General features: G+C 37.5%; 1 protein-coding gene across 6 annotated transcripts in view; it reads right to left on the reverse strand.

The window, feature by feature from the left end:
- Nucleotides 1–22,025, reverse strand: part of LOC121384648 (A-kinase anchor protein 13-like) — a 262,118-nt gene that overhangs the window by 103,500 nt on the left and 136,593 nt on the right. For all 6 annotated transcript variants that reach the window (XM_041515136.1, XM_041515150.1, XM_041515144.1 and 3 more), the window contains 2 exons: nt 10,206–10,322; nt 5,511–5,634 (listed from right to left, as the gene is read on the reverse strand). In XM_041515136.1, the coding sequence (XP_041371070.1) occupies nt 5,511–5,634; nt 10,206–10,322 (241 nt within the window). The remainder of the gene's footprint in view (nt 1–5,510; nt 5,635–10,205; nt 10,323–22,025) is intronic.

Here is a 22,025-nt window from a genome sequence, read left to right on the forward strand (position 1 = left end):
GTAGCCCATGTAGTGGCGACAGCGGGTTTGTTCTCAAAATCTGTGTGGTCCTTGACCGTATGTCTGACGCCATATAACCGTAAATAAAATGTGTTAAGTGCGTCGTTAAATAAAACATTCCTTTCTTTCTTTTCCTATCTGTGGGAATGTGCTCCAGTGGTGACACCAAACAAAGCAAACTTGAACTTTGAATAAATGTATCAGAATAGATGCAGTTTACGTGATCTAATTAAATCACAGATATTATCACTTTTCACCAATTGTTGCATCCTACATGGATCCACTTTAGACAAAGCTAGTGTACTGGTTTAGTAAGGTGAATATTTTATGAACAGTATTAATTGTAGTAAGTCTGATACTAGGACACAAAAGTGCATTACCTTCCACCTTGAAATGATGTACATTTTAGTAATATGTTTGTGGTCATGTCAGTTTTCCAAATTTCTCTTGGCCTCTGTTTTGTACCGAGTTAACATTTTAATAACAACTTCTTTTTTGGGGTGCTTATATTACACAGTGCAGTAAATTCTGAAGTGAATCCTACATAAATCTGCTTTCATGCACATGAACATTCCAGCAAACTGTGTCATAAAAGAAAGGAATATACAACATTACTGCACACTGCTTGAAATCTGCCTCCCTTCCACACAAGTTACTCTTTTCAATGCTTAGCCCAAATGACTGATTTGAGAGCTAAACACACAACTATTAAAACCACAGGCTTTGAGATATGTAGCACACACACAATCCACAATTTTGAACCAATTAATCCAGGAAATCCTCAGTAAATCTCCACTAACTGCCAATAAAATGTTTGCACGTCTTGACAGGGGAGATAACTGTTGCATGACTGATCTCCAACAGGTGTTGGGGAATAACTGGCTGCCAGTGATAAGACCTCCAGAACTGAAGATGATGTTTTGTGAAGTAGATGTGGTTTTGCTATATACACTGTTGAGCTGCAAGTTGCTGTGTGTTTATTCAGTTATTAGCGTATGTACTGTACCACGCGTGGACTTCACTTGCTATAAATTTAACACCAAGCAGGTTAACAACCAGGAAACAAGTCTGGCGCTGCACAGTTTAGTTTTTAATTTTACTCTAGTACAGGAAGTAACACGCGCCACACTCAATGAGATTGTTGTTTATACTTGAACATAACAGAGAAACTCTCCTAACTCTAAATCAGGCTTAATAATATTCAGTTCTAAACGAATACTAGGTCAACGTGATGGCTATTTGTGTACAAGCAAAGCCTTATCTGGTTATTCTACACTAATCTGATTTTACAGATGTTTTACAAATTTTGAGATAAACATTTTAAATATTAAATATTTAATAGAAGAAAAAAAAAACCTCCTGCTATAGGTATATGTAAATGTTCATACTTTTTTAACTTGCCAATATGGATAGTACAAGCAACCATATAATTTTGCATTTTTGTGTTTTGATTCAGAATTTTACATATTATGTATTTCACTATATATATACTGGACTGATTCTATCAATGACCTTGACTTCAACTACTCCCACCACACCCTTAGTGCTACTTTGCCCTAATATACTGTAATTCTGTACCCCACACCACCACCTTATTCACCTCTTACTGCTCAGTTACTTTATCCCTTACTGATTCAACCCCTTACTGATCAGTGTTAGTATGTACCTTACTGACCCACTCCTTATTGATCAGTAACTTTGCCTCCTTACTGACCCCACCCCAATCCTGGGACTGCTCCCTGGCAGTCTTTTGAATATGGACATGTTAAATGAGTTTCCCATTGCCATATCTTACTGATCGGTTACATTTTACATTGCCCCCTTACTGATCAGTAACTTTGCCTCTTTACTGATCAGTGACATTGCCCCCTTACTGATCACTGCTAATTTCCTCTTACTGATCCACCCCTTACTGATCAGTTACTTTGCCACCTTACTGAGCACTGCTAATGTCCCCTTACTGATCTACCCCTTACTGATCTACCCCTTACTGATCTGTTACTTTGTCCCTTACTGATCCACCCCTCACTGATAAGTTACTTTGCCCTCTTACTGATCAGTAACTTTGCCTCCTTACTGATCAGTTACTTTGCCCCCTTACTGATTACTGCTAATTTGCCCCTTGACTGATCAACACTACTATGCTATCTTCCTGATCTACACGAGGCGGGACGTAGCCCAGTGGTAAAGCACTCGATTGATGTGCTGTCTGTCTGGGATTGATCCCCATCGGTGGGCTCTTAGGCTATTTCTCGTTCCAGCCAGTGCACCACGACTGGCATATCAAAGGTCGTGATATGTACTACCCTGTCTGTGGGATGGTGCATATAAAAGGTCCCTTGCTGTTAATCAAAAAGAGTAGCCCATGAAGTGGCGACAGCAGGTTTCCTCTCTCAAAATCGGTGTGATCCTTAACCATATGTCTAACACCATATAACCATAAATAAAATGTGTTGAGTGCATCGTTAAATAAAACATTTCCTTCCTTCCTGATCCACACCTTAATAATTATCAGTGCTACACGTATCTCTCCCCCCCCCCCACTAATTTGCCCTAGTTGCAATGCAGTGCCATCCAAATGATTTCATCAAACAGGACCCAGCATGGCTTACCCAACACCAATCATCATTATGCCGAGTCGGCCGCAGACAGAAGTGTCAAGAAGACACTACTACTGGAAGTGAAAAATGTCAATTATGCCAGTTCAACCACCTTGAGAAGCACTTGGCCAATTACGAACATTGTGAGAAATGGTGAAACTCTCCAGATAGCAGCCAGCTGATTACCAGAGTGTTGAGGTTCAACTCAGAGATTAACATTACGGAAGAGAACAACTTGCTGGCAGTACAAGAGAATAAGTAACTGGCAGTATAAGAGAACAAGTGGCTGGCAGTATAAGAAACTCGGAGAATCACAAATTTAAGTACAGATAGAGCTATACATGTAAGACGAAGAGGAACTTTTTCATGTACGTCAATTTGAAGACAGCTGTAAGATGTAGAATAACTATATAGGGGTACCGAGTTGAGGATTAACTGCTTGTACATCAATTTAAAAGAGTTTTAAAAAACCCACCCAAACCATCACCTGCTTAAAAGGTGTATATGTTCTTTTTAAAAAAGAAAAGAAAAACAAGAGGCATATCTCTTGAGACCCCCACCCTCGGCATATTCTCCCACCCCGACACATTCTCTCACCTCTAGCATATTCTCATAACCCCCAGCATATTCTCTCAGCCCTAACATATTCTCCCAACCCCCAGCATATTCTCCCAACTCCTAGCATATTCTCTCACCCCTAGCATATTCTCCCAGCCCCCGACATATTCTCCCAGCCCCCAATATATTCTCTCACCCCCAGCATATTCTCCCAACCCTCGACATATTCTCTCACTCCCAGCATATTCTCCCAACCCCCAGCATATTCTCCCAACCCCGACATATTCTCTCACCCCCAGTATATTCTCCCAACCCCCAACATATTCTCCCACCCTCCAGCATATTCTCCCACCCTCGGCATATTCTTGCGAGTCTCACCCACTAACATATTTTCCCACCCTCCAGCATATTCTCAACTACATGATCCGACCGCCATCCCACCCACTCAAAGTGAAGCAATTTGTGATATTTGTAATTGAAATTGCAATGAGACAGATGTCCATTCTTGTTCAACTTCTGTTATTGATATGTTGGGGGTGTTTTGGCAAAGGCGTGTGTATATGATATACAATGAAACCTGTCTAAACTGGACCCTGAACTAACCAGAATCCTATCAAAATTGTCCAGGTTTCATGGTCCCAAATGTTCTAAATTTTCAAATGCAAACCTTTAAACACCGGATCCTGTATAAATCGGATAAATATTATATTTCAACATGATCCGGTTTACACAGGTTTTACTGTATTATTGATATTACTAAAATAAGCTGACATACAGATGAAAACTTCATTTATGAAAACCCCCCAACAAAAAACCCCAAAACTATTAATTTTCTTAAAATTTTTTGTGGAAAGTATATTACTTAGAGAAAGTTACATGTATATTAAATATCAATACATTATAAGTGCAAGTTATTTTGAACCGAGGGATCACAACATAGGTTATTTTAACATATACATTTGAGTTCAGTGACTCCTCAGTTTATTTAGTTGCTGTCTGGTGTGATATATGATGGCTCATATGTCACGCACTGGATAATAATATTATGATGGCTCATATATCACGCACTGGATCATAAAAAGATCCAAGAAACCACATGGAGAATATTTATTTAAAGTCATATCTCTGTGCAAAATTAAGTATTTATGGAAAATACAATCTCGGTATAATACCGAGTCCATAGTATATTTCAAAGTAGCATCTGTATAATACCGATTCCAAGGGGAATTGATACAAAGTTGTATCAGTGTACAATACTGATTCCATCGGATATTCATACAAAGTAGTATCTCTGCACAATAATGAGTCCAAGGGATATTTAAACAAAGTATAACTCTATACAATAACAAGTGTATGGGGATATTTATATAGAATATTATCTGTAAAATACTGATAATATTTATTCAAGTAATATCTCTACAAATACAGAGCCCAAGGAATGTCTAAACAAAAGTGTTTCTGTACAATAATGAGTCCAAGGTATATTTACATAAAGTAGTATCTGAACAATACTGAGTCCAAGGGATATTTAACCAAAGTTGTACCTCTATACAATACTGAGTCCAGGGTATATTTACATAAAGTAGTATCTGAACAATACTGAGTCCAAGGGATATTTAACCAAAGTTGTACCTCTATACAATAATGAGTCCAGGGTATATTTACATAAAGTAGTATCTGAACAATACTGAGTCCAAGGGATATTTAACCAAAGTTGTACCTCTATACAATAAAGAGTCCAGGGTATATTTACATAAAGTAATATCTGAACAATACTGAGTCCAAGGGATATTTAACCAAAGTTGTACCTCTATACAATAATGAGACCAGGGTATATTTACATAAAGTAATATCTGAACAATACTGAGTCCAAGGGATATTTAACCAAAGTTGTACCTCTATACAATAATGAGACCAGGGTATATTTACATAAAGTAGTATCTGAACAATACTGAGTCCAAGGAATATTTAACCAAAGTTGTACCTCTATACAATAATGAGTCCAAGGGGAATTGATACAAAGTTGTATCAGTGTACAATACTGATTCCATCAGGGTATATTTACATAAAGTAGTATCTTAACAATACTGAGTCCAAGGGATATTTAACCAAAGTTGTACCTCTATACAATAACGAGTCCAGGGTATATTTACATAAAGTAATATCTGAACAATACTGAGTCCAAGGGATATTTAACCAAAGTTGTACCTCTATACAATAATGAGTCCAGGGTATATTTAACCAAAGTTGTACTTCTATACAATAATCAGTCCAGGGGATATTTATACAAAGTGGCTTCAAGTGACGATATAGGCATATTAAGAGATTTCACTCTGACACAAAATTACATACCTTCTTAGTTCTGTAACTGCTTTGAAATCGAGAGAAAACGCTGGGCTTCCGTTTCTTCCGTTCTTCGTCTTTGCGTGAACCTTTTGTTGAACGCTGATCATCGGATGACTCCAGACTGTTGGATCTGAAACACGCAACATCTATAATACAGCAGGCTGCTCTAGCAGATTAACACAGATGATGAAATTCAACATGAAATATACTTCACACAATTTAATCCGGCAATTTACATATCTTGATATTTTTCAGAGCACCACTGTTGGAAATAAAAGAAAAGTATGCATCCCTTATTTTTTAAGTAGCTGTCTTATTTTTTTGGTATGGTAGCTGTCTTATTTGTTTTTAGACAGTTCTCCGTTAGGAAGTCTCGTAGAGAAATCTTTTTGTGTCTTCTTCATTCCATAATGAAATGCCATCCTGTACCACCCCGTTGGAACTTTTGTATGAGTTAAAAACAGATTCAGATAAGCCCTACACTCACTCTGTAAGGAAGTCTCGTAGAGAAATCTTTTTGTGTCTTCTTCATTCCATAATGAAATGCCATCCTGTACCACCCCGTTGGAACTTTTGTATGAGTTAAAAACAGATTCAGATAAGCCCTACACCCACTCTGTAAGGAAGTCTCGTAGAGAAATCTTTTGTGTCTTCTTCATTCCATAATGAAATGCCATCCTGTACCACCCCGTTGGAACTTTTGTATGAGTTAAAAACAGATTCAGATAAGCCCTACACTCACTCTGTAAGGAAGTCTCGTAGAGAAATCTTTTTGTGTCTTCTTCATTCCATAATGAAATGCCATCCTGTACCACCCCGTTGGAACTTTTGTATGAGTTAAAAACAGATTCAGATAAGCCCTACACTCACTCTGTAAGGAAGTCTCGTAGAGAAATCTTTTTGTGTCTTCTTCATTCCATAATGAAATGCCATCCTGTACCACCCCGTTGGAACTTTTGTATGAGTTAAAAACAGATTCAGATAAGCCCTACACTCACTCTGTAAGGAAGTCTCGTAGAGAAATCTTTTTGTGTCTTCTTCATTCCATAATGAAATGCCATCCTGTACCACCCCGTTGGAACTTTTGTATGAGTTAAAAACAGATTCAGATAAGCCCTACACTCACTCTGTAAGGAAGTCTCGTAGAGAAATCTTTTTGTGTCTTCTTCATTCCATAATGAAATGCCATCCTGTACCACCCCGTTGGAACTTTTGTATGAGTTAAAAACAGATTCAGATAAGCCCTACACTCACTCTGTAAGGAAGTCTCGTAGAGAAATCTTTTTGTGTCTTCTTCATTCCATAATGAAATGCCATCCTGTACCACCCCGTTGGAACTTTTGTATGAGTTAAAAACAGATTCAGATAAGCCCTACACTCACTCTGTAAGGAAGTCTCGTAGAGAAATCTTTTTGTGTCTTCTTCATTCCATAATGAAATGCCATCCTGTACCACCCCGTTGGAACTTTTGTATGAGTTAAAAACAGATTCAGATAAGCCCTACACTCACTCTGTAAGGAAGTCTCGTAGAGAAATCTTTTTGTGTCTTCTTCATTCCATAATGAAATGCCATCCTGTACCACCCCGTTGGAACTTTTGTATGAGTTAAAAACAGATTCAGATAAGCCCTACACTCACTCTGTAAGGAAGTCTCGTAGAGAAATCTTTTTGTGTCTTCTTCATTCCATAATGAAATGCCATCCTGTACCACCCCGTTGGAACTTTTGTATGAGTTAAAAACAGATTCAGATAAGCCCTACACTCACTCTGTAAGGAAGTCTCGTAGAGAAATCTTTTTGTGTCTTCTTCATTCCATAATGAAATGCCATCCTGTACCACCCCGTTGGAACTTTTGTATGAGTTAAAAACAGATTCAGATAAGCCCTACACTCACTCTGTAAGGAAGTCTCGTAGAGAAATCTTTTTGTGTCTTCTTCATTCCATAATGAAATGCCATCCTGTACCACCCCGTTGGAACTTTTGTATGAGTTAAAAACAGATTCAGATAAGCCCTACACTCACTCTGTAAGGAAGTCTCGTAGAGAAATCTTTTTGTGTCTTCTTCATTCCATAATGAAATGCCATCCTGTACCACCCCGTTGGAACTTTTGTATGAGTTAAAAACAGATTCAGATAAGCCCTACACTCACTCTGTAAGGAAGTCTCGTAGAGAAATCTTTTTGTGTCTTCTTCATTCCATAATGAAATGCCATCCTGTACCACCCCGTTGGAACTTTTGTATGAGTTAAAAACAGATTCAGATAAGCCCTACACTCACTCTGTAAGGAAGACTCGTAGAGAAATCTTTTTGTGTCTTCTTCATTCCATAATGAAATGCCATCCTGTACCACCCCGTTGGAACTTTTGTATGAGTTAAAAACAGATTCAGATAAGCCCTACACTCACTCTGTAAGGAAGTCTCGTAGAGAAATCTTTTTGTGTCTTCTTCATTCCATAATGAAATGCCATCCTGTACCACCCCGTTGGAACTTTTGTATGAGTTAAAAACAGATTCAGATAAGCCCTACACTCACTCTGTAAGGAAGTCTCGTAGAGAAATCTTTTTGTGTCTTCTTCATTCCATAATGAAATGCCATCCTGTACCACCCCGTTGGAACTTTTGTATGAGTTAAAAACAGATTCAGATAAGCCCTACACTCACTCTGTAAGGAAGTCTCGTAGAGAAATCTTTTTGTGTCTTCTTCATTCCATAATGAAATGCCATCCTGTACCACCCCGTTGGAACTTTTGTATGAGTTAAAAACAGATTCAGATAAGCCCTACACTCACTCTGTAAGGAAGTCTCGTAGAGAAATCTTTTTGTGTCTTCTTCATTCCATAATGAAATGCCATCCTGTACCACCCCGTTGGAACTTTTGTATGAGTTAAAAACAGATTCAGATAAGCCCTACACTCACTCTGTAAGGAAGTCTCGTAGAGAAATCTTTTTGTGTCTTCTTCATTCCATAATGAAATGCCATCCTGTACCACCCCGTTGGAACTTTTGTATGAGTTAAAAACAGATTCAGATAAGCCCTACACTCACTCTGTAAGGAAGTCTCGTAGAGAAATCTTTTTGTGTCTTCTTCATTCCATAATGAAATGCCATCCTGTACCACCCCGTTGGAACTTTTGTATGAGTTAAAAACAGATTCAGATAAGCCCTACACTCACTCTGTAAGGAAGTCTCGTAGAGAAATCTTTTTGTGTCTTCTTCATTCCATAATGAAATGCCATCCTGTACCACCCCGTTGGAACTTTTGTATGAGTTAAAAACAGATTCAGATAAGCCCTACACTCACTCTGTAAGGAAGTCTCGTAGAGAAATCTTTTTGTGTCTTCTTCATTCCATAATGAAATGCCATCCTGTACCACCCCGTTGGAACTTTTGTATGAGTTAAAAACAGATTCAGATAAGCCCTACACTCACTCTGTAAGGAAGTCTCGTAGAGAAATCTTTTTGTGTCTTCTTCATTCCATAATGAAATGCCATCCTGTACCACCCCGTTGGAACTTTTGTATGAGTTAAAAACAGATTCAGATAAGCCCTACACTCACTCTGTAAGGAAGTCTCGTAGAGAAATCTTTTTGTGTCTTCTTCATTCCATAATGAAATGCCATCCTGTACCACCCCGTTGGAACTTTTGTATGAGTTAAAAACAGATTCAGATAAGCCCTACACTCACTCTGTAAGGAAGTCTCGTAGAGAAATCTTTTTGTGTCTTCTTCATTCCATAATGAAATGCCATCCTGTACCACCCCGTTGGAACTTTTGTATGAGTTAAAAACAGATTCAGATAAGCCCTACACTCACTCTGTAAGGAAGTCTCGTAGAGAAATCTTTTTGTGTCTTCTTCATTCCATAATGAAATGCCATCCTGTACCACCCCGTTGGAACTTTTGTATGAGTTAAAAACAGATTCAGATAAGCCCTACACTCACTCTGTAAGGAAGTCTCGTAGAGAAATCTTTTTGTGTCTTCTTCATTCCATAATGAAATGCCATCCTGTACCACCCCGTTGGAACTTTTGTATGAGTTAAAAACAGATTCAGATAAGCCCTACACTCACACTGTAAGGAAGGAAGGAAATGTTTTATTTAACGAGGAACGCAAAACATTTTATTTACGGTTATATGGCGTCAGACCTATGGTTAAGGACCACATAGATATTGAGAGAGGAAACCCGCTGTCACCACTTCATGGGCTACTCTTTTCGATTAGCAGCAAGGTATCTTTTATATGCACCATTCCACAGACAGGATAACACATACCACGGCTTTTGATATATCAGTCGTGATGCATTGGCTGGAATGAGAAATAGCCCAATGGGCCCACCAATGTCACTCTGTAAGGAAGTCTCATAAAGAAATAGCCCTAATGAAATGCCACCCTATACCACCCTGACGGAACCCTGCATGGGCTAAAAACAGATTCAGATAAGCCCTACACTCATTTTGCAATGAAGTGTCATCGAGAAATCTCTGTGTCTGCTTCATTGCCCATTGAAATGCCACCTTACCACCCTGATGAAAACTTGTATGAGCTAAAAAGAGATTCAGATAAGTCCTACATTCACTCTGTAAGGAAGTCTCGTAGAGAAATCTCTGTGTCTGCTTCATTGCCCAATAAATTGCCACCCTACCACCCTGATGGAACCTTGTATTGAGCTAAAAACAGATTCAGATAAGCCCTTCACTCACTCTGTAAGGAAGTCTCGTAGAGAAATCTCTTTGTGCCTGCTAGTATTAAAAGATGTTGCCACGGCAACATGTTCATCTTCTTCTTCTTCGACTTCGTGCTGACGTTGAAACTGTGCACTGAAAAAAAAACAAAAAAACGTTTTGTTTGATTTTCAAGTTTTACAAATAAAACATTCAGACAGATCAGTAATTTATTCTTATCAATGAACAAGCATTCTTCGAGTACTGCTAAAGCAATACATGTATGTCTAATATCGGGTCCAACAAATTTGTGTATATCCAAAGTTCAAGGGCCATAACTCTGTGAAAAATGGTTAAATCGCCATGGAATTTTAATTTAAATAGAAATGTTTTTGATGCTTCCAAAACTCTCTTCCTTTTCTATTGTACGCCAATCCAAACTGCAATTACTGACAAAAAACAAACACAATGTTTACTGATACGAGGTATAAGTCCAATGGTAAAGTTACAAGCTAAACAAACTATCTTATCACTATATCATAAAACCATCAAGGGGGCGAGACGTAGCCCAGTGGTAAAGCGCTCGCTTGATGCAAGGTCGGTCTGGGATCGATCCCCGTCGGTGGACCCATTGGGCCATTTCTCGTTCCAGCCAGTGTTCCACAACTGGTGCAACAAAGGCTGTGATATGTACTGTCCTGTCTGTGGGATGGTGCATATAAAAGATACCTTGCTGCTAATCGAAAAGAGTAGCCCATGAAGAGGCGACAGTGGGTTTCCTCTCTCAATATCTGTGTGGTCCTTAACCATATGTCTGATGCCATATAACCATAAATAAAATGTGTTGAGTGTGTCGTTAAATAAAACAGTTCTTTCTTTAAAACCATCAAAAGCTATGACTACATCACTACAGCACTCGTCATACCTTAAGACAGTTTTATAATATCCTAGTAAAGTTTGTTTTATTTAACAACGCCACTAGAGCACATTGATTTATTATCTTATCATTGGCTATTGGACGTCAAACATATGGTCATTCTGACACTTTTTTTAGAGGAAACCCGCTGTCGCCATATAGGCTACTCTTTTACGACAGGCAGCAAGGGATCTTTTATTTGCGCTTGCCACAGGCAGGATAGCACAAACCATGGCCTTTATACCAGTTATTATAATATCCTAGAATTATGATAGCTTCGAAAATGTGGGTCCAGGACAGAAATTCTGGCACAAATCAGAAATCATAACATGATAGCCATGCCTGAAATGTTAAAGTTTGTTTTGTTTAACGATACCACTAGAGCACAATGATTTATTTATTAATCAACTACTGGATGTCAAACGTTTGGTAATTTTTACATATTTATACATAACGGAAGCCCACTACATTTTTCCATTAGTAGCAAGGGATCTTTTATATTCCACAGATAGGATAGAACATAACATGGCCCATGATATACCAGTTCATGGGCCCACCGACAGGAATCGATCCTAGACCGACCATACACCAAGTGAATGTATTACCACTGGACCAAGTCCCACCCCTGGCACCTCTGAATGTTCAATAGATTAAGTAGTTTCCCTTCCCTTATAAGCTGCACATCAAAACAACCAATTTGTTTACAATCCTAACAACTACCCTATATACACATCATAAACATTTATGGTTTTGATCCTTCTTTCAGTTATAATTAACAAAAGAAAGAAAAAGCTACAGTGTAGGCTTTTTTTTAATGAAAGTTAATATTTTGTTCACTATGCTGTCTATGTTGTCTTTCACACAAAACACCTTAAAGAAATCCTATTTTATGTAATGATATTGACAGTTTTATTTTATTATCATATGCATGAAGTACATTAATCTGAAGGTCATCGTCTATGTAATAAACTGTAACTGATTGTAAAGGAGTATAATTACATTGAGTCAATAAAACTACAACTAAATTACCATCATTCACCAGACATAGTTAAAGTACAAATGATCCCACATGTTCTAACGTCCCCGACTCATTAAAAAAATTTTTTTTAAATATTAAAAAATTGTTAGGTTACTAATTGATAAATCTCCCTGCTACCAGACTGTTACGGGATGTGGGCGGGGAGACATGCAGCAAGTTGTAAAGTTAATATGCAAATACTCCAGCCAGCGTTTACTGTTAATAACATATAGTCTTCGTGATGATAGTGTGTTTATTAACTGATGTATACAAGTAATCTACATTTTATATGCAGATATTCAAGGCAGGTATAAATGTGTAGACACTCCATTACACGTCTAATGAAAACTACAATATCATTAGTATATTTCAAGTCACAACTCTGCAGAAGACAGAGTCCAGAAAGAATATAAATAAACCATGATCTGATAATAAAATTAATGAAAACATGACACTTCCCAACCACTGTGTTTGACTAATCTTGAAATGGTGATATATATATATATGTTAATAAGAGAATGACATTAATAAATCAAATAAACATCCTGATCAGACAACATTTTGTAACAGTTAGTTTATTTGGTTAATAACACCACTAGAGCACATAGATTTAATAATTATTGAAAATTGGAATTCAAACATTTGTTATTTTGACATAAACTCTTAGACAGGAAACCCTTTATATTTTTTTCACAGTAGCAAGGGATCTTTTATATGAACCATCCCAGACAGGATAGCACATTGATATATTACCAGTCATGGTGTACTGGCTAGAATGAGAAATAACCCATTGGGTCCACCGACTTTACCACTTTTATATGAACCATCCCAGACAGGATAGCACATTGATATATTACCAGTCATGGTGTACTGCTAGAATGAGAAATAACCCATTGGGTCCACCGACTTTACCACTTTTATATGAACCATCCCAGACAGGATAGCACATTGATATATTACCAGTCATGGTGTACTGGCTAGAATGAGAAATAACCCATTGGGTCCACCGACTTTACCACTTTTATACGAACCATCCCAGACAGGATAGCACATTGATATATTACCAGTCATGGTGTACTGGCTAGAATGAGAAATAACCCATTGGGTCCACCGACTTTACCACTTTTATACGAACCATCCCAGACAGGATAGCACATTAATATATTACCAGTCATGGTGTACTGGCTAGAATGAGAAATAACCCATTGGGTCCACCGACTTTACCACTTTTATACGAACCATCCCAGACAGGATAGCACATTGATATATTACCAGTCATGGTGTACTGGCTAGAATGAGAAATAACCCATTGGGTCCACCGACTTTACCACTTTTATACGAACCATCCCAGACAGGATAGCACATTGATATATTACCAGTCATGGTGTACTGGCTAGAATGAGAAATAACCCATTGGGTCCACCGACTTTACCACTTTTATACGAACCATCCCAGACAGGATAGCACATTAATATATTACCAGTCATGGTGTACTGGCTAGAATGAGAAATAACCCATTGGGTCCACTGACTTTACCACTTTTATACGAACCATCCCAGACAGGATAGCACATTGATATATTACCAGTCATGGTATGCTGCTAGAATGAGAAATAACCCATTGGGTCCACCGACTTTACCACTTTTATACGAACCATCCCAGACAGGATAGCACATTAATATATTACCAGTCATGGTATGCTGCTAGAATGAGAAATAACCCATTGGGTCCACCGACTTTACCACTTTTATACGAACCATCCCAGACAGGATAGCACATTGATATATTACCAGTCATGGTGTACTGGCTAGAATGAGAAATAACCCATTGGGTCCACCGACTTTACCACTTTTATACGAACCATCCCAGACAGGATAGCACATTGATATATTACCAGTCATGGTGTACTGGCTAGAATGAGAAATAACCCATTGGGTCCACCGACTTTACCACTTTTATATGAACCATCCCAGACAGGATAGCACATTGATATACCAGTCATGGTGTACTGCTAGAATGAGAAATAACCCATTGGGTCCACCGACTTTACCACTTTTATATGAACCATCCCAGACAGGATAGCACATTAATATATTACCAGTCATGGTGTACTGGCTAGAATGAGAAATAACCCATTGGGTCCACCGACTTTACCACTTTTATACGAACCATCCCAGACAGGATAGCACATTGATATATTACCAGTCATGGTGTACTGGCTAGAATGAGAAATAACCCATTGGGTCCACCGACTTTACCACTTTTATATGAACCATCCCAGACAGGATAGCACATTGATATACCAGTCATGGTGTACTGCTAGAATGAGAAATAACCCATTGGGTCCACCGACTTTACCACTTTTATATGAACCATCCCAGACAGGATAGCACATTAATATATTACCAGTCATGGTGTACTGGCTAGAATGAGAAATAACCCATTGGGTCCACCGACTTTACCACTTTTATATGAACCATCCCAGACAGGATAGCACATTGATATACCAGTCATGGTGTACTGCTAGAATGAGAAATAACCCATTGGGTCCACCGACTTTACCACTTTTATATGAACCATCCCAGACAGGATAGCACATTAATATATTACCAGTCATGGTGTACTGGCTAGAATGAGAAATAACCCATTGGGTCCACCGACTTTACCACTTTTATACGAACCATCCCAGACAGGATAGTACATTGATATACCAGTCATGGTGTACTGGCTAGAATGAGAAATAACCCATTGGGTCCACCGACTTTACCACTTTTATACGAACCATCCCAGACAGGATAGCACATTGATATATTACCAGTCATGGTGTACTGGCTAGAATGAGAAATAACCCATTGGGTCCACCGACTTTACCACTTTTATACGAACCATCCCAGACAGGATAGCACATTGATATATTACCAGTCATGGTGTACTGCTAGAATGAGAAACAACCCATTGGGTCCACCGACTTTACCACTTTTATATGAACCATCCCAGACAGGATAGCACATTGATATATTACCAGTCATGGTATGCTGCTAGAATGAGAAATAACCCATTGGGTCCACCGACTTTACCACTTTTATATGAACCATCCCAGACAGGATAGCACATTAATATATTACCAGTCATGGTGTACTGGCTAGAATGAGAAATAACCCATTGGGTCCACCGACTTTACCACTTTTATATGAACCATCCCAGACAGGATAGCACATTGATATACCAGTCATGGTGTACTGGCTAGAATGAGAAATAACCCATTGGGTCCACCGACTTTACCACTTTTATATGAACCATCCCAGACAGGATAGCACATTAATATATTACCAGTCATGGTGTACTGGCTAGAATGAGAAATAACCCATTGGGTCCACCGACTTTACCACTTTTATACGAACCATCCCAGACAGGATAGCACATTAATATATTACCAGTCATGGTATGCTGCTAGAATGAGAAATAACCCATTGGGTCCACCGACTTTACCACTTTTATATGAACCATCCCAGACAGGATAGCACATTAATATATTACCAGTCATGGTGTACTGGCTAGAATGAGAAATAACCCATTGGGTCCACCGACTTTACCACTTTTATATGAACCATCCCAGACAGGATAGCACATTAATATATTACCAGTCATGATATGCTGCTAGAATGAGAAATAACCCATTGGGTCCACCGACTTTACCACTTTTATATGCACCATCCCACAGACAGGATAGAACGTACGATAGCCTTTGATATACCAGTCGTGGTGTGCTGGCTGGAATGAGTAATAGCCCAATGGGTCCACCGACGGGGATTGATCCTAGACCGACCATGCATCAAGCGAGCACGTTACCACTGGGCTACGTGCCACCCTGACATTTTGTACGAGAGGGAGCAAGCAAGCAGGAGCTCAGTGGTACAGTGCTTGCCTGACTAAGTGTCATGAAAGGAAATGGTTTATTTAACGATGCACTCAACACATTTTATTTATGGTTATATGGCGTCAGACATATGGTTAAGGACCACACAGATTTTGAGAGAGGAAACCCGCTGTCGCCACTTCATAGGCTATTCTTTTTGATTAGCAGCAAGGGATCTTTTATATGCACCATCCCATAGACAGGATAGCACATACCACGGCCTTTAATGTACCAGTCGTGGTGCACAGGCTGGAGCGAGAAATACCCCAAGGGGCCCACCGACGGGGATTGATCCCAAACTGACTGCGCATCAAGCAAGCGCATTACCACTGGGCTATATAAGTGTTATGAATAATAAAACATTTCCTACACATAAGTGTCATGGAAGTAATCCCATTAATTACAGACCCACTGGCTTACATCAAAGGTCACAAAATGTCATATGTCCTGTCTGTGGTTATGTCCAGTCTATTTGTTCTAAATGCCAGTTCATCCTGTCATTTCCAGCCCACTGAACAGGGTTATCCAGCTTTTACATGGTGCTGGAAAAATCTGTCTGACCCTAGGGCTAGATAAATCTGTCCAACCCGACGGCTAGCAATTTCTACATATGCGTGACATCATAACTCATGTTTTGCGAAGCTTGACGTCATAACTCATGTTTTTCAGAATTTTGTTTGCCATTTAACTTTGTATCATTGTTTTTAAAATATTTAAACAAATTAATATTTTCAACTTTATATTTATTGTTAAGTTGCATAATGTGAACTATATTTTTCCGCGTATGATTAAAGGAGTTTGTAGGTGAAATGTTTATGAATCGTTCTACAATAAACAAATCGTAACTTACAAAATTAATGTTTTGTTACTGTAATTAAATGGGCAAGAGAAAGAATCAATCACCGTTGTGAGGTATAGATAAGGCAATTCCAACCCAAGGGACAAAATGTTTTTGTAAGGGCCTCGGTAAATTATAAATGTCTGATTCATTTCAGATAATTTTAGAATATTCCATTTTATTTAGTTTGCACTGAGATTAAGACTCTTGATTAGTATTTTAGAAACGTGTTTCATTTTAGAATGACCAATCAAGCATTCCCCGAAAGTTATGAATGAATCCTTCTGTGAACAATACCGAACATTGACAATGTTTTACAAATGAATTGTTGGTATCATTTTGGCATTGTTAACACACACCAATGTTCGAGCGAGGACAGAGATCAACAAATGAAAGTAGATATCGATGTATTTTTGGCAATTTATTTAATGTTTCCAGAAAAAGAAAAATGTCTATCAATTTCAGGGCTTATATGGCCCAATTTAGGGTCTTTTGTGAACTTGTCCGTAAAATATAGGGCTTTTTAGGGCTAGATCATCAAAATAGGGACTTTTTAGGGCAACCCTTCAAATTTAAGGCTTTTTCAAGCGTGTGCGAACCTTGATGTAGTAGTGTTCATATAAAGTGCTCCTACCGGCAGTAGCTGGTGGGAATTTCCCTATTAGCTCAGTGGAGATTGATTTTCTGTTACTTAATTACTAGATCTGTTCAAAACAATGAGATTAATCTTCTAGTAATATCATCTTACACATAACTGATCTATTCATTTCTTTTGTTGTTGGGGATTATGTCCTATCCTGTTTGTTTTCTCACTCTACATCACCAAGTGTCACGATTAACCTACACTTACTAGTTCCAGATAAAACAACGAGGTTAATCTGTTAACAGCACTGATCAGTTTAAAATCCCTTTAACAGTGTTACATTGAAATACAGACTTTACAATAACCTTGCTTATAACTCATTTCTTCATTTCTACTGTTGAGCCATTTGTGACACCCAATAGCCGATATGTATTTTTTGTGCTGGGGTGTCGTTAAACATTCATTCATTCATTCTACTGTTGTTTGTTTTGTAAAAACCCTTCAACAGTTAGACTGACATACAGACTTAGGAGATAACCTTGTTTATAACTCATTTCTTCATTTCAACTGTTGTCAATTTTTCTTAATTTTTTCCTCACAAGTGTCCTGATACTGTAGTCAAAACCAGAAATACTAAATCAATCTGTTTTGCATTGATTTTCCAGCTTACATAGAGTATTTTGATAAAGGAAAACAATGTCAAGAGAAAACATTCGTACAGATCCCTGGTGGTAATAAACACTGAGATCAATTCCCGTCGCTGATTAATCTCCATCAGTGGCGATACTTCATCGATATTGTAAATGCAAACTTCCTGTTTCATACATCACGTCCAGCAACAATGCCAGACCCGTGAGAAAACAAATGAATACAATTAACCAAGATTTGTAACCTAAATTTACTGGTTAGGTATCTGTTATAGTAATTAAATAGTTCTACTTCAGCGTGCCAGGAATCCATTGTGTTATTATTAACCGCCAATTTTCAAGCTAAACATACTGTCTATTATATCAATTGTAGTAATTAACCAAGATTTTCAACCTAAATATACTAGGTAGCTATTGTACTAATAAAGACTTTCAACCAAAACATACTAGATATCTATTATAATAACCAAAATTTTCAACCTAAATATATTGGGCATCTATTGTAGTACTGTAATCAAGATTTCCAACAAAACATAATGGGTATCTATTGTAGTAATCAAGATTTTCAACCAAAAAATAATGGGTATCTATATTGTAGTAATCAAGATTTCCAACCTAAATAAAATGGGTATCTATTTTATAACCAAAAAATTTAACCTAAATATATTGGGCATCTATTGTAGCAATCAAGATTTTTAACCTCAAAATAATGGGTGTCTATTGTAGTAATCAAAATTTGCAGCCTAAATATATTGGGTATCTATTTTGATAACCAAGATGTTCAACCTAAACATTTTGGGTATCCATTTTAAAGTAACCAAAATGTTCAACCTACATACATGTATACTGGGTATCTTTTGTAGTAATCAACATTTTCAACCAAAACATAATGGGTATCTATTGTAGTAATCAACATTTTCAACCTAAATATATAAATACATGTATAATACTGGGTATCTATTGTAGTAACTAAGATTTTCAACCTAAATATATTGGTCATCTATTTAAAGTAACCAGGATTCATTTTAAATATTTTGAGATACATTATTGTTATTTCCATGATAATATATATGTCCAAAATCCCAAAATATGTCCCCAAAGTGCATTTTTGAAAATGTTCACGCCCATACATGTACAAATCACACCCATACAGGAGTTGGCAGATACATGTATGACCTATACATTAATTAATAGAAACTTTGTTTATCACATCTTTCAAAAATTCTCATTTGAATAAGTGTAGCTATTCAGTTTTTCACAAAATCAGCTATTTGAAAATTACCCAAATGGGTCGTTCTCCACTTTTGTCACAAATGAATCCCGGTGCATGAACACCGAGCTTCATTACAGCCAAATACTTTGAACTCCTGGCATAAAACCAAACGTAATTTTAAAAAATAACCCCTTGGCTATCACTAAGTTTAATAATTTACTTCATAATCCAAATAATTAGCCTTCAAACATGGATTTATGCAAAAACAACAAGCGAACTCTTTTCGCCACAAGGTACATAATTAAGGGACCTAACTGTGTAATGTGAAGTTTGTTTTATTTAACGATGCCACTAGAGCACATTGATTTTTTATCTTATCGGCTATTGGACGTCAAACATATGGTCATTCTGACACTGTTTTTTAGAGGAAATCCGCTGTCACCACATAGGCCACTCTTTTACGACAGGCAGCAAGGGATATTTTATTTGCGCTTCCCACAGGCAGGATAGCACAAGCCATGGCCTTTGTTGAACCAGTTATATGCAAGTGGTTTACACCTACCCATTGAGCCTTGCGGAACACTCACTCAGGGTTTGGAGTGTGTATCTGGATTAAAAATCCCATGCCTCAACTGGGATCCGAACCCAGTACCTACCAGCCTGTAGACCGATGGCCTAACCACAACACCACCGAGGCCGGTCTAACTGTATAATGTTACCTGGGTATCTATAGTATGTGCTATCCTGTCTATGGGATGGTGCTTATAAAAGATCCCTTGCTGCTAATCGAAAAGAGTAGGCCATGAAGTGGCGACTGTGGGTTTCCTCCCTCAATATCTATATGGTCCTTAACCATATGTCCGACGCCATATAACCGTAAATAAAATGTGTTGAGTGCGTCGTTAAATAAAACATTTCTTAGTAGCCAAGATTGTCAACCTAAATATATTACATATCTATAATAGTAGTGAAGATTTTCAACCTAAATACATTGCATATCTGTAGTAGTAGCGAAGATTTTCAACCTAAATACATTGCATATCTATAATAGTAGTGGAAATTTTCAACCTAAATACATTGCATATCTATAGTAGTAGCGAAGATTTTCAACCTAAAACTGTTATCTATTATAACCAACATTCTGAACATGAATATACTGGGTATCTATAGTAGTAACCAAGATTTTCAACCTAAATATACTGAATAGCTATAGTAGTAGCCAAGATTTTCAACCTAAACTTAATGGGTATCTATAGTAGTAACCAAGATTATCAACATAAATATACAGAGTATCTCCTCAGGTGCAGATTTAGAGGGTGGGTGCTGGGACGTTGTTTATCAACAGGAAAGATGTCTGCATTTATGTGAATATTTACCAGTTCATCACAACAGTGATTATATAATATTATTACTGCATATATTATATAACTTATGCCATTACTACATTCATAAAGAAATGGGAGTACTAACTGTTATTGCATACATGACTTACGACCGTTATTGCACACATATTGTGTAGAGATGGTTATTAACTTAGTCCTGCCAGGTAAGTGTTAATGATTGCACTGAAAGTGTTAATCATGCAGGAAGACAACAGACAAAATAAGCCAACATAGCTAAGGAACAAGATACAGTCAAGATGCAAGATTAATTATATATAAATGATCCAGGTATTAACAGCATGCAAGGGTTGAAATTTATTCCTCTTTTTCAAAGGTGATGATAACAATTATGTATATAAACATCATGCAGTTATGACAAACAATTAATTTCAGTATTCAGAAAAAATTAAAAATTTAACACTGAAATATATCTGTTCATGAAATAAAATCAAGATACAATGAGAATTAAACTTGACAGTATTGCTAACTTATTTGTAATTTTGTAGTGAGCACGTAGAAAAACACAAATACTTGTGCAGTGAAAGAATATTGCTGCTGTAACAATGAATCGCATATACTAAACATAAAAAAAATGCAAATATAATTTTCAGATCAATAGATGACAAATATTTGTAAACAGTGCAACATTATCATTACAAACTTTTTGCTGTTATAAATACAATTTACTTGATTCATACCAGATGTCACTAAAATATTAATGAAATCCTTCAATAAAATGCAGAAAATGACAGAAAATTACGTCATTATAAAAAATGGGAAGTCTTTGTGGAACACAGATCGAGGCAACAATGATTTATTTATGAGTATTTCAAACTATACGAGTTGTGTTTTGGTAGTGCTATATGTTTGGGTTCTGTGGTAAATATCACTACGGTGTAGGTAGTGTTAGCAGTCCTGTAGTAAATACTTCAAGTTTGGGGATATGGGGTGAAATCTGGTGCTATATGCAAGGGTCCATGGTAAATATTACAGAGGTTTAAAGAAAGTGTGGTAGACCTGTGATAAATACCACAGAAGTGCATGTGAGGGTATGGGGTGAAATCTGGTGCTATATGCAAGGGTCCATGGTAAATATTACAGAGGTTTAAAGAAAGTGTGGTAGACCTGTGATAAATACCACAGAAGTGCATGTGAGGGTATGGGGTGAAATCTGGTGCTATATGCAAGGGTCCATGGTAAATATTACAGAGGTTTAAAGAAAGTGTGGTAGACCTGTGATAAATACCACAGAAGTGCATGTGAGGGTATGGGGTGAAATCTGGTGCTATATGCAAGGGTCCATGGTAAATATTACAGAGGTTTAAAGAAAGTGTGGTAGACCTGTA

This window comes from Gigantopelta aegis, chromosome 2 (assembly GCF_016097555.1).
Source record: "Gigantopelta aegis isolate Gae_Host chromosome 2, Gae_host_genome, whole genome shotgun sequence".
Lineage (NCBI taxonomy): Eukaryota > Metazoa > Mollusca > Gastropoda > Neomphalida > Peltospiridae > Gigantopelta > Gigantopelta aegis.